The sequence below is a fragment of the Pseudopodoces humilis genome, chromosome 1, assembly GCF_049639895.1.
Source record: "Pseudopodoces humilis isolate 2021_Gansu_Grassland_sample_001 chromosome 1, ASM4963989v1, whole genome shotgun sequence".
NCBI lineage: Eukaryota > Metazoa > Chordata > Aves > Passeriformes > Paridae > Pseudopodoces > Pseudopodoces humilis.
The window spans coordinates 12,638,364-12,652,343 of NC_142200.1; the positions used below are offsets into that span (position 1 = coordinate 12,638,364).

General features: G+C 36.8%; 1 protein-coding gene across 1 annotated transcript in view; it reads right to left on the bottom strand.

Moving 5' to 3' along the window:
- Positions 1-12: 12 nt before the first annotated feature.
- MTBP (MDM2 binding protein) overlaps positions 13-13,980 on the bottom strand; it is a 32,387-nt gene continuing 18,419 nt past the window's right edge. Inside the window, exons 17-22 of the mRNA XM_014253172.2 lie at positions 12,825-12,920; positions 9,466-9,732; positions 8,026-8,257; positions 6,779-6,892; positions 5,095-5,160; positions 13-3,634 (exon numbers count right to left, since the gene is read on the bottom strand). Of these exons, the coding sequence (XP_014108647.2) occupies positions 3,599-3,634; positions 5,095-5,160; positions 6,779-6,892; positions 8,026-8,257; positions 9,466-9,732; positions 12,825-12,920 (811 nt within the window). The 3' untranslated portion in view covers positions 13-3,598. The remainder of the gene's footprint in view (positions 3,635-5,094; positions 5,161-6,778; positions 6,893-8,025; positions 8,258-9,465; positions 9,733-12,824; positions 12,921-13,980) is intronic.

Genomic DNA, 13,980 nt, shown 5'->3' on the forward strand with positions numbered 1-13,980 from the left:
CCCCACAAACACCATTAGAATTGATCCTTTGCAAATAACAAAATGAGTGCTTTCATTCTGCAGAATGTTAGAATCTCTTCCTCCCACAGCGTATGGCAGCACACTCCATCCAGCCCTTTGCATGGGGAAGCTCAGCTGATTTGAAGGGGAGATTGATCTGATTTCCACCTGAAAGCATTCTCAGTGTTCTCAGTGTCTTCTTACCCATGCTTAAAAGTTAATTGGAGCTTCTTTGGTTTCAGTGGAAGCAGAATCAGAGCCTAAAGAAATTACATGCTCCAGATCATTACATTGCCACTGATTTCTGAATTTATGTTATTTTTCATAGAAGTCAAGCTGGCAGATTGATAACTAACTATTTACTGAGTCTATTTACTATATAGAGAGACCATTAATACAGTAAATATTACATATTTATATGTAATAACACTGTGTATATTGTGGACACTTTTGAATTCAGTGGTGGCTTCAATTTTAAAGAGCAGATACTAACAATATGCTTGGAAAATTTTGAGAAACTCAGTCTGCTTACTGTAAGTGAACCCCCAGACTAACCAGGGCAAAAATTTAATTTAAAAGAATGAGAAAAACATTTTAAATATTTAACAGAGATGATAACCTCCTGTTGAACATAATCACCTGCTTTTCCCACATGGGATTTGCTTTTCATTTTTTTTTCCTTCATCAGAATTTCCATGCTTGTGGTAAATAATGAGGCATTAGGAAACAAATTTAGAAAACAAATTCCAGGGGAGAACTATGAATTGGGACAAGCATTAGTACCCCCAAGGTAGTTCTGTGGTAGCTCAGTGATATTCATCACATAATTGCTGTAATATTACAAGTAATCATATCACCAAGTAGTTGCAACCACATCAGTGCTGTCTCACCCCAGTCCTGTGGGGAATATAAGCACATAACATGGATGGACGATGTGCTTCTAATATAATACATAATTTTATTATATTATGCTATGTTATATTACACACTTACTATACAGGATGGCTGGATTATGGGTAAACCAGAAATGTGTTCTGGTGACATCTGATATATGGTGATACATGACTTATATCCTGACTTGCAAAAATCATGAAAGCAAGCACCCAAAAGATGCATAAGGCAGACTGGATTTGGGATTCAGCAGCCACAAACAAGAAAATAATTTGAATTTCAGAGGTAATGGGTGATGTTACATTCTGCAACACTTAAGTTACAGCACATAGGCTGAGCTGCAGGAACTCTCAGTGTGGGGTTTTGGAACTATGACAGATATAAAATAATTTAGTTTAGTGCTGTTACAGTGGACCAGGTCAAATTATTGTGCCTGCTTTTTTGTAGGTTAAGAGCATGGACAGGGACAGTTATCACAGCTCAAAAGGGGCACAGTGTTATTAAGCCACAATAATAAACCAGCCACCACATGCCCTAAAAAGACACCAACACAAAGAGCAAATGAGACATGGGTAGCAGTATATTAGTTTTGCGCTGGGAATTGTGCAAAAAGCCAATACATCAAAATGCTTATGTTTCCCTAACTGCTTTCCTGCTGATTATTTCAGGCCAGCCTTTGAGTCTACAAAATTAATTAAACCAATAACCATTAAGTTCTACTTGAAGTTCAAGAAAAACAGTTCAAAGTATTAATTACTTTCCTGAAGGTATTTTCTTTGCTTATGGCAGCTAGCCTCAAGGATTTATGAAATGTAGAGCTTCTGTACTTTTACTTATCAGCCTATGTATAATTATTAACTACCAAGTTTTTCTAATTACAAATACATAAACTTCCCCAAATTAAGTAGAAAATACAACTTTTGGTGGTTTACTTTAGTATTCAGACAGAAATATCAGCATTCAGGCTGAAGAGATAAGGCTACAGCTTACAACTTTTTTCTCTCTGAAGTAGAGACTTTCTTGATTCACTATAAGATATTAAGAAAGGTTAATGTCTTAATTATTTTCTTGTTTTCTATATTGAATGCAAAGAAATCTGAGCCATACACAGTAATCATTATGTTGGAGCAATTTCGTGAGTAGACTTATTAAATTATTATTTAAATGTCCTTCATTGCATTTCTATTTTACCAAATCACTAAAACTGGGATGCTGTGGATGTGTGGCATTCTGCAGACAAATAGAATCCATCTCACAAGTAGTTATGTTTGTCCTGGGCTTAGATGCACACAGTACTCACTAGAGCCCACTGTCACAGCAGAACAACTTCAGAGCTCTCCTACTGCAGCTCAGTTAAACCCAGTACACACCCACTCAGAAAAGGTCTTGTGGAGTTCAGAACAATGGTAAACTTGGGAACAAAGGAACAGAACAGTTTAACTCAAGATCCTGTTAGACATGTAAAACCTCCTTAGGGCTCAGCTTTAACCAAATAGAATTAAGCAAAGAATAATGTCACAAAATCAGGAATTCTTTTTAGATAAAGCATAGATTTTACAGTATTAAGTCCAACCTCCACATGGTTTAGTTCAATTACTTTTTCACTACATTGTATTTAATTTCTATTTGTATTGATTAAACTATTTTCCTACCAGGATAATATAGCAAACAATAGCCCTGCATCTGTCAGTTTTAATACTGTTAGCTTATATGATAAATAGGAAACCCTTAATAGAGAAAGCTCAGTAGGAACTTCTCATCTCAACAAAATACTAAATTGAATAATTACATCAGTCCCAGCCAGGTGAATGCCAGAGACTTAAACAAACTGAGGCCAAATTTAGTATCTTACTGTGTTTGCAACATAGCTAGAAACTCTTTTTTCCCTTTACATTTCAGCATAGCACACCAGCTCTTTTCCAGCTCTTACCATCCTCATTACCACTACTGCTTTGATTTTCTCCTCTTCCAGGAAAAGAAATCAGACTTCTCCTTAGATATTTTTCTAAGGAGTGTTACAAAGAGCATGCAGGAAATTATATCAAAATTCAGTTTGTAAAGCAAAGAAACTTTCTTTAAGAGGAGCCTGCATCAAGTTTCAAGCCAAGCTTTTTTTCTTCCTTATATTACAACATAGAGATTATTATTCAAATTCTGATTATCTATTATGTATTCTGATTATGTATTATTATGTATATGTATTATGTATTGTTTTCACCTGCAAAATAGGAACTGTTCTTTAAATTAGTGTATAAAATGTTAACAGCCAATGCTGTAAACAGCTGTTTATACAAGAGCAAGCTGTAGTAAGTAGAACAGAGGTCTTCACACAGAAAGGTAAAACGAAGTAGTAGGTATCAAAATTAAATATGTGGGGTTTTTTATTCGTATAAAAACCAAATACACTGGTTGAAAAAGATACAAAGCTTTATAAACCAAGTCAAGCTATATTCATTTTAACAAACATAATAAATACACATATAAAATGCAATCTCTTTTCATTTGAATTTAAAAAAAAATTAAAACTTTCAGTATAAGAAGTTTCCAACCATCCTCCTGTGCTTGAAGAATGAGTCTATATAATTCCACTGACCAAAGTCCTCCCAGTGTGCAGATCTGTGTGTGCATTGGGCAGTATAAAGCTTCTCCAGTCAGAAGTGCTCTCTCCACAGCTCCTGGGAAGGTGTGAATGGAATCCACAGTGCCTCTACTTGCCAGTCTTCTCCAAAACCCATTCGATCACCTGGGCAAATAAATGAGGATGCAAACAATTTACGTAACTCCTGATTTTGAAAGCAAATTAAGAACATCTCACAGACTTTATCAATTCTTCCTTTAGTCATTTGTCACTATATGTGTGGTATTTACTAAACAGGATTTAAAAGCAAACTATTCAAGAGGAGCAAGTGTTATTAATCAACTGAGAGGGAAGAGCATTACCCTAGAATTGTATTTAATCTTACAGAATACTTTGTCTTTAGGAAAAGGTATCTTTAACCCCTGAACTACTTCACCCCATTCTCTCCATATACCAGCAAGAAGTGCACATAATGCCAAACAGCTCATGCTTCCAGCAGTAAATGTTCTTAATGCCAGAGAAGAAAGAATAAAGCATAATTTGTGCACTGTTGTATCTACCACCATTATCATTGCTGCTTTCTGAACAGGGCAGTTGTTCAGACCACTGACTAGTCCTTGGCAATTATATTTTTGTACAGTAATTTCAAAATACTCTCTAATATGTAAGCAGTTTAGGAGAACACCAATTTTAATGCCTTTTTGTCAACAGCAAACATACAAAAACTACCCATTTTCTGCCCAAAGATGGAGGTGGGAAGCAGTGTATCAGCACAATAGCCCAGTTCAACACCAAACATCACAACCCATATAGTTTTTGAAACCTTACCATCCATACAAAACAATCCACAAAGGAATACAGCACAGAACACAGCAAATACTGCTCTCATAGAATAAATTCTATATTCTAAGATTTAGCAGCTTTTTTGAGAGTGTGTTCTATTACTTACCTACTTCAGTTCAAATTCTTCCATTTAATTTATGATTATAAAAACTATACTGTAATTATGGATGACACTTTTTTTCCTTTTCTTCTTTTTTCCCAAATTATGGAGTCACTTCAGTCTATGTCTCAGAACTTAAATCAGAGTTACTTAATTTCTGGAGGAATATTTGCTTCTGTCATTTGCTCTGTGCTGCTGTTCATGTAAGTCCCACGTTAGATAAAAATAACCTGACCTAATATCCCTTGTGCTTACAGTTACTCAGAAGCCTAAAATTACTGATTTTCATTGCTTCTTTTAAAAAATTTATTTCCTTTTATAGACCTGCTTATTACTTCCTAACCTTTGAAATTTTATTTCCTTCAACACAAGAAAAGAATTTGCTAATAAGCCTAATTAAAGAAAAACTTTTTTTTTTCCTTCAGTGATTTAGAAACATTTATTGTCTTCATTTCCATTTCTCACCATGGCACATCATCTCTGCAGCTGTAACTAAAATACCATCCAAAACCTGGATATTTTGCCTTGGGACTACTGACAGAGAGAGTTTGTGTGAGATGAAACAGGACCCACAGCCGAGGGTATGCACCTCCTCATCTCTTAAAGCTATGGACTAAACCAAGGTGCCACAGCAACATTTAGCCTTGGCTATGTACAGGAACAAATAAACACATGACCTTACCTGTTTGGCATTGCTATTTGCTGTTTTCTTCATTTCATCTAGAAGTCCTCTAGAAGTTTTAAGGTCCTAAATATGAAACAAAAAGCCACATTAGTCAGCAAATTCATGTGGTCACTCTAATTTGGGTTATAAGAGCCCTGTTGTTCAGAACAACAGAATTATCTTACATTGCTTTTTTAATTAAAAAAAAAGGAAAATAATTTAAATTTATTCCAATGGCCAGCAGGTTTCCTTACAGCAGTCCAAACCTAGTACTCAACGACTGAGTCTTCCTAACCTTCTGCACGTTTTGCAGAATTTCCAGAACTTTTTTTTTCTTCAATGATATTCAAAGTTCTTACAGTCTTGGTCTGTTTGTATATAAACATGGAAATCAGCTGTGATCTTACCCTGTAATACAGAGTTCTGGCAAAGAACAGAGAAACAGACATCAGAAAAGAAAATGGGTGCAGAAAAGGGAAAAATCTAGAATGGCTTTTCTGTTTTGCAGTCCATTTAATGAATTTTTTTTAACCTAGTCTACTCCTTCAAACAAAGAAAGAACAAAACTTTGCCTGAAGAGAAAGAAAATTAATTTACTACTTGTCTCCAGAGGAAAATGATACCTATGTTACCTTGCTTTTGAATTATGCAGCACACAAAAGGATTCAAAGGACTCCCAGACTTGGAGCTGCAAGACAGTTCAGGAGAATAAAATCCTGACACCTCTCTCCAGAAAGGACAGGATCACTGCCATATTCTTCCTTTTCCTTTTCTACTTGGAATGGAACCACAGTCCCTGATTTGCTCTACATCCCTACATGCATCCCTTTCTGATTTTGGATTAGGAGATCTTCCTTCAGGACATATTTCAGGGAGATTTTGGGAGCACTTATAGAGTGACTGCACAACTGTTTTCCAATTATTTAAGAAGCTGGTGGTTATCAACAAGGTGTTCTGATTGTGCAAGCATCCAGTCCTGTTCAACTTTCATTTAGCTTAAAGCACCATTACTGAAGTTGACTAAACTGAGCTGGTTCACCCATAGCAGTAGGTTAAACAGCAGCTCAGTTTGTGAGCAACAGCTTTTAATCATTCCATACTGTAATTAACTTGATTTTGTGCTCAGACCAACTACCATGGGCTTCAGTATTCTCACAGTCTCCTCCTGAGTGTTGTGGAAAGAATTCTCATCTTCCCCTAAACATGAGGCTGATGCAATTCTGTGGGGTGCTGCTGAGCCAGTATGCGTTAGATAATAGAGCACATCATGTCAGGGAATTGCAATTTCGGAGTCAGTTCTGTAAGCTACTTATTGAACCAACAACCTGAGAAAAAGGGAGAAGTGGGGCTGTCACAGCTACAGCTGGGAGATTCTCTATTGCTTCCTTAGCTGTCACAGCTCTAAGAGTGACCTGACCTAACAGGCCCATGCTCTAGCATATTATTTCACTATGCATAAAAGGCTAATGCTTTAGAAGGTTTTAAAATAAACAAAACCCCACCAAAATATACTGTAAAACTATCTTCTGCATTCGACAACAAATCCAAAGGTTTCTCCACACAATCTACACATTACAAACACACCACTGGGAAATATTAGCTTGATCAACTCTGAATATCCCATATGGTCTCTAAAGTTTTATTCAAGAGTGGCTTTACTTAACTAAGAATAAAAAACTCTAAGAGTGTGTCTTCCAGTTACCTTTAAGTAGAATTTTGATATCTCAAATAGACGTTGGCTGCATGATGCAAAGCACTTATGATCCTCTGCAATTCCATGTTTTTGAAGAGTCTTAGCAACCACTTCCTTCAGCATCTTGGAAACAGAAGAAACACACCCAGCAGCTCATCAACTATTGACATGAAAAATTGTCAAGGGGAGCAAAAAAACCCAAAACAGAAAACCTGATCTTTTGTGATCTTGTCTGTCTTAAATCTATTGCCAAATGCGATCTGCTCACTGCCTGAATTGGAGCAGAGTTGTTTAACAATCTATTTCCATTCCCTTTATTTTTAAAAAAATAAGAAAATGCTTACAATGTCAAGGATCAGTGAATATTCACATGGAGCTTGGAAGATTAAAAAAAAAAGTCAATATTATTTTGGGTTTTTCTTCTCCAAAATAATATATATATATAAAGATCAGTTTTTGCTTTACTGATACTCCCTTGTTTGATGCATACATATTAAAAAAAAAATTTAAAAATCTGACACTAAAGTCTCATTAGAAAATTTCCTCTGACATTCTTTACATCACAGATGTTTAAACTCTGCTGCAGGTCTGAATGAGTCACACCAATTTATGCTTCCTTGGACCATTCCAACTTGCCTTTGACAGTACATTAGCATTCATGCAGTGTTCTCCTTATACCCAGGGATTAATTTAAAATTAGTATCAGCAAGCCAGAAACAGTTTTGTGTACTGTATTTAAGAACAGGCATTCCTAATACACACAGCTGTTAATTAAACACTATTCCACCAAATTATTTAACTGCTATCTCAATTAATGGATTTACAGAACAACTGGAATCTCTTTATTCTCAAAATAGTCTGTTCCTCCGCAATGCCTTTGACCCTTCCAGTATATCTATATCTATATATCTATATCTATATCTATATCTATCTTTGGTGCCTTTAGGTTTTATATTAATCATCTATATTTCATAACTCCTATTAATTGATATTCACTTCCACCTTTTTTATTCTTCACTGTTATCTCTCTCAGCCTTAATTCCTTGGGCATGATAAAATTTCCTTTACACACTTTTTCATTGCTTCACTCTCCTTGGTGCCTTCAGGATTCACTTACACAAGTGAACAGAATGAAATTCAGTAAGAAATTCAGATGAAGATAGTTCACCTTGAGTTTAAAATTTTTTAAAAAGCAAGCCCCATGGGAAAAAGCAAAACAGCTGCTTTTTCACTAAAAGAACAAGGTAGATTTTTACCCTCGTGTGCTTCTGGGATCTTGATTCCTTCTCTGGCTTTGAGGCCTCAGGCTCTGCAGCTGAGCCAGCCTTGATGGTTGCTCTGTGGGCTTGGCTGGGCAGTTTTGATGGCACTGCAGCCACAGAAACGGATCTTTCTGAGCACTTCCTCGTCACACCAACTGCACAGTGACTCCTGCTGCTCCCACTTGCCTGAGACAGGAGGGAGTCTGTACTCTCAGATTTGGTTAGCCTAGAAAGAATAATTAAAAAAAAAAAACAACAATAAAAATAACTTTCAGGTTTTGGACTGACTCTTTTAGTGCCACTGTTTCTGCTACAGAGGCTGCTGCTTTAGAGCTTTAAGTACTGAGCATTCCTGCAAACAACATCTGAAAAGGACAGGAAGACAGGATTCTATTCTGTAAAATTTTTTGTATTAAAAGAACACTCTGCTGACTGGATTGGCCTCTTATACGTAGACCCATTGCACCTCCAATTAAAAAGGTCCAGCAACAAATTCAAGAAATTAGGTAACTAAGAAAATAAAACTCTTGGAAGGAGAATTGGCCTCCAGTCTTAGGATGAGACAAAACTTCTTGAAACTAATTTCTTTTGGCCCTATAGGAATGTCACAATTCACTTTAACTACAGGAAGTTGGGCATTGTAATTCTATGGGAACATAGTTATCCTTGATCCTTCAACTTGTAAGAGCACTAATAATTCCAAACTCCAATTTACAAAATGTTAGGTATAATCACATTTTCTTTTGTAACTATTCAGTAAGCTGAAAAAGATATACATATTTCTAAACCAAGACCTCTATTAAAGGCTTATTGTGATTAGAATGCAAAGGGTATCAAACTGGAAATAAGGAATAAGTGAAGTATTACAGTAAAAAAAGTGAATGTGGAAATAGTGTTACCTAGCAGTTATTTTTCAGTGACAGAGTTTGCAACTTCAGAATGAGAACAAGGTTCAAATGGAAATCTTAAAAAGTAAACTTCCAGAAAAGACTTTAATAAACAAGGCTGATAATAAGATTGAATTTTGGTAGGTCATCTTATGCCAGCAGTCGTTTGGATTAGAAATTCAATTATTCTGTTTGTACAATCCTTGGCTTTCTAAACCTTTAGTTATTTATTCGTAGTGCAGGAGCACTGACTGTTTCAGTCCTAGATGAGGCTATCTGTCATCTTTTCAAAGGCACTTGAGACTGCAAGATAGAACCCCAAATCTACTAAATAAAGTGTGCCTGTGCTGCATGGTTTCGATTAATCTAATGCCATTGATGAGAGATCACACTTGAGAAAAAAATGAACCTACAGAAGAGGATTAAACAACTAGAACATTTGTCTAGATAGCTTCACTAAAACATTTTGAGATGAAAGAAAAGATGTGGTTCACAAGAGACTACTGAAACATTTCACGCTTAAGGTTCATTTTATTCAGTGCATTACCTTTTCTTGGGATAAAAGTAATCCAGGTCTTTTGATCTGCATTTTAGCCTTGATGTCTCTGTTTTGAATTCACTTTGTAAAGACTCTCCATCAGGGACACTTCCAGGCTCTGACAAGACTGCAGGAGATGGCAGAGGACTCAAGACAAGTGGCACAGGGCAGCACTCCTTTGTGCAAGTTGTCTGAGTTTCGTAGCGAATAAGACGAGTTTGAAGTTCAGCATATCCCACATCTCTCTCCAAGGCTCTTCTGTTATCTAGACAATATCTAAAATTGAAATTGGGTGAGAAACCTGTGAGAGAAAGTCTCTGCTTTATTATAATCAGGAAAACTTTTGACAATCATGTGAATGCCAAAACTTTTATTTTTGTTTGAACTGGTGTACTGTTCTTTAAGACAACTTTTAACAGCCCAGTAAATTAATACTTGCCCAGTAGATTTTGCTATACTTAAGTCCAACCCAAACAAAGAAGCTGAATTATATATTATTTGTAACTCTTTACACTGTTCTTACAAGATTTCCACGGACCTTAGCAGAAATTTTTCCTTGAACAAACTCTTTCAAATGCAACTTTTAGCTGTCTGAGATAAACACTGCTCTATGAGGGATTCACGTTTTTTAAGTACTAAAAATACAAAAAAAGTATCACTGAGCAAGCACAAGCTTCCTATTGACTACAATGAATAAGTGGCTTACTCAAGCAAATCAACAGAAAAAACTGTTTCAGTGGGGCTGAACTGGAACAAATGAACAGTGCTAACTCAGTAAAACACAAAGATAACACAAAATGCATCTTAAATAACTTTTCTCTGGTGTAGATGATTTTCAGTATTCCTTGCAAGAGAACAGTATTTCATCACCCAGTATTTTACTGTAGTGCATGGAAAGATAACAGTAAATCTTGTATTATTTCAGCCTCTTTGTTACAAAATATTTTGTGCAGTGTAAGCTATTGCTCAGCCCACCGTTCAAACTGCTCAGCAGTGTTTCCTACTCTTAGGAATGCAAGACACGTTCTTTACTTTTAGCTCTTAAATGAAGCCATGTTAAATTGCTAGTTCTGATGTTTCCACCTTCTTCAGAGTATTTTCGTATTTAGGGAGAAATTAGTTTTTCTAATAACTGGCTGATGAATCCATTTCTACAGTTGAGAAAGACCTTCCACTAGAGATGAATTCATTATCTGATAAGAGAGTAAGTTGTCTTGACTTAAAAATTTTAAGGTATTTAGTTTTTCTTATTTATATTCTCAGTCCCAAGTAGTAACATACCCTACAAAGATACAAAAAATCTATTTAACTTTAGAAGGCAAATTGTCATTTTACTCACTTCTTTAATGGCAATTGCTTTCTCTTTGCAAAACAGCATTCAAGTATCTGGCACAATGTTCATTACACCAAAAATCTGATCTGATCATAAACAGGAACAGCCTCATGTCTTCAGCCATCCCAATAATCTGTTGGAGGGCCAATACGCAGGGCAGAGGCAATCGAGGCAGTCCCTGGAATGCACTGGTAACTTCCTTCCCTGAGTGAGGTGAGGAGCTATGCTGGACCTTGTGCCCACCAACAAGGAGGGGGTGATGGGGAATGTGTAGCTCAAGGGTAGCCTTGGCTCCAGTGACCATTAACCAGTGCAGTTTGAGATCCTCAAGCAGCAAGGAGAGCACACAAGCTCACCCCTGGACTTCAGGAAAGCAAAGCAGTTTGCCATTGACACCAAGCTCTGTGGTACAGTCAACACCAGGGAAGGGGTCCCATCCAGAGGCTTGAGAGGTGGCCCTGTGCAAACCTTATGAGGTTCAACAAGGCCAAGTGCAAGGTCCTGCCCCTAAATAAGGGCAATACCAGCACAAATGCAGGCTAAGTGAAATATTAATTAAGAGCATCTCTGGGAAAAAGGATGTGAGATATTGGTGTTCCTACCCATGTCATGGAGGCTGCATCCATGATCTTTAAGGTCCCTTCCAACACAAACCATTCTATGATAACTGCTACTCCTTGATTTTTGACAAGACTTTACTTCCAAATATAAATACAGCAGCTGGACAGATGAAAACTGCATAGTACCAAACACATCTGCCCCAAAACCACAATACTCTTGTTAAAATACCTCTCACTGCTTCCCTCCCATACTGCTAAGCACATTGCCCCTGCAGTATTAACATGCCAGGATCTTCCTCCTCTCCACAATACCCAGGCCTCCCTGTGGTCATATTTTGCTAGGAGAAGAGGCAGCATAAGCTGTGCTGTGCTTAATTTGAAATCTCAGGCACACTTTGCTGAGGTCAGGCAGGGAAGCAAGATACCACATAGCAACAGACAAGTTGCTTCTTCTCACACCTACCATATGTATTTCTCTTTTCTACCCAGCTGCCTCTCATGGGCCACTTATTATTATAAATTATTAGATTTATAAATCTAAAAAGGCTAACAGACTCATGAGTTACCATTTAGAAAAAGAGGTAACAAAAGAGATAAGAATGCTTCACTGCCCTTGAGAGCCTGGCTAAAACTACCAGATATTAAACACAGGCTTAACCAAACGGTAAAATTGATAGGAAAAAATACCAGCAACATTGTTAGCCACATTCTGATAATCTGATCATTTGAAAATGTGATTTTAGGAAGCAGCAGAAATTTGCACAGAAACTGAACTAACTATGCTTGGTATCCACTGCATTTCTTAATATATACTGCACTAAGATTGTCTATATGGGAGAATTATTAATTATCTGCTCCAGCATTTCTATAGCCTTTTTCCTTTTCCCCTCAATGTCAATATTTGTATTTTTCTAAACTATTTTTATACAGTCACATTATGTGACAGTTTTCCCATTTATTTGCTTTGACAAATAACTATTTCTGGCTGGCTGAGATTAACTAACAGTCCTAACCATATAGATCCTTTTGAATGTTGTTACCACTAACACTTGCCTGCTGGTGTTTTCAGGTTCCCTGAACATACAGGTAGCAGCATCACAGCAGCTCTCAGTAAACCTTTTGACTATTAGTCTGGAAGAGTCTACAATTAAATACCAAAGCAGAAACTATGTATGTACTTAAAGCATGTGTTTCTGAGGAACTTGATACATACAAAGAACCCCAATTCCCTTGCCATTTTTAGTTCTGAAAAAAATTTTCAGAGACACTGAGAATAGATACAGCAGTACAACTGAGAAAAGAAGACCTTCAATGTTTCTACAAACATCAGGCATCAAGGCAGGAATGTTGAGATTTAAACCAGTGACATTTAAGCCATAATTAACATACCCTTAACATGTTGCTTGAAACTTTTCTAACTATACCTAGCCTGGAAAATAAAAAATAAATCTGGGAAAAGAAGCCAGGAAACTTACTCGAGTCCATGATAATAGCATCCAGCTGCTTTTTCAAAAGGCAAAGCTCTGAGTTTTCTAGGAGTAAGCTCTGGTGTCAAAAGAAATGTAGTTTCACTGAAAGGAGAAAAATAAAGACCTATTTTAACCAGTTACTGTCAGGATAAACTATACTTCCAAAAATCAGAAACAAATGCCTTGACATAGGAAGAACAAAACAGCATGTCTTGCAGCTAAGCCTCTAGGATAAGGCATCAATGGGAAATTAAATCTGTATTGAAGTGAGAATTTAAATTCAACTAATTCCTACTGAGCTATTATTTTTACAAAAGCTCTTAGACATTTCTCAGACAGTTAAGGTCACTGCTCCAAATAATTTACCAATAAAACTAGGAAAATATCACAATGTCACAATGGGACACCTGAGTAGTGGAATGAACTGAGAGGAACTGGCAAGTGACCTCCCATATTTCACACACACTATAAGTAGTGAATTCCTTCCCTTTGGCTTCAAGTTGTTGCCTCGTCCAACACTCATCTCTCCCAGATCTCAGAACTAAGGGCTTGTTTCCTGGGATATTTCAATTCCAGCTAGTAACTCTCTGCAGCTAAATCACATGAGTGCATTTGTTTGAAGGTATTTCAACAGAATAAGCCATAGCAAGGCAGATAGAACGATCTTGCTGCCAGATCTCAACACACCATGACATTTATCTCTAAAGAAGGGAAGAGATAAAGGAAAGATGTAACAGAGTCTGAAACTTACACATTGCTTCAAATTTTATTCATATAGACTGCCTCTGCACCATTTCCACTGGAATAATCTGAGAAAAATATCCAGGAAAGATGTGATACTGAATCTAGCAAGATGATAATTTGGAAAGACTGTCAGCCAAAACTGTAATCTATCAAACTTCTATCTCAGCTCAAACACAGAAAACAAGCAAACATTAATTCACCCGTCTCTCTCAAAATCTCTTCAATCCTTTTGTTGGTCAAGAAGATCCTTGGGTCTGTATTCACTGCTCTTGGTCACCTACTGTGCAAAGTTCCTCATTATTCCAGAGAATTTAGTCAGAACATCTGCCAGGGGAGCGAGCATCTCAGAGTACAGGGTTCTGCTGGACTTGATTCAAATTCAGATCTCACTCATCAATGCAAATCATTCAAGACACTC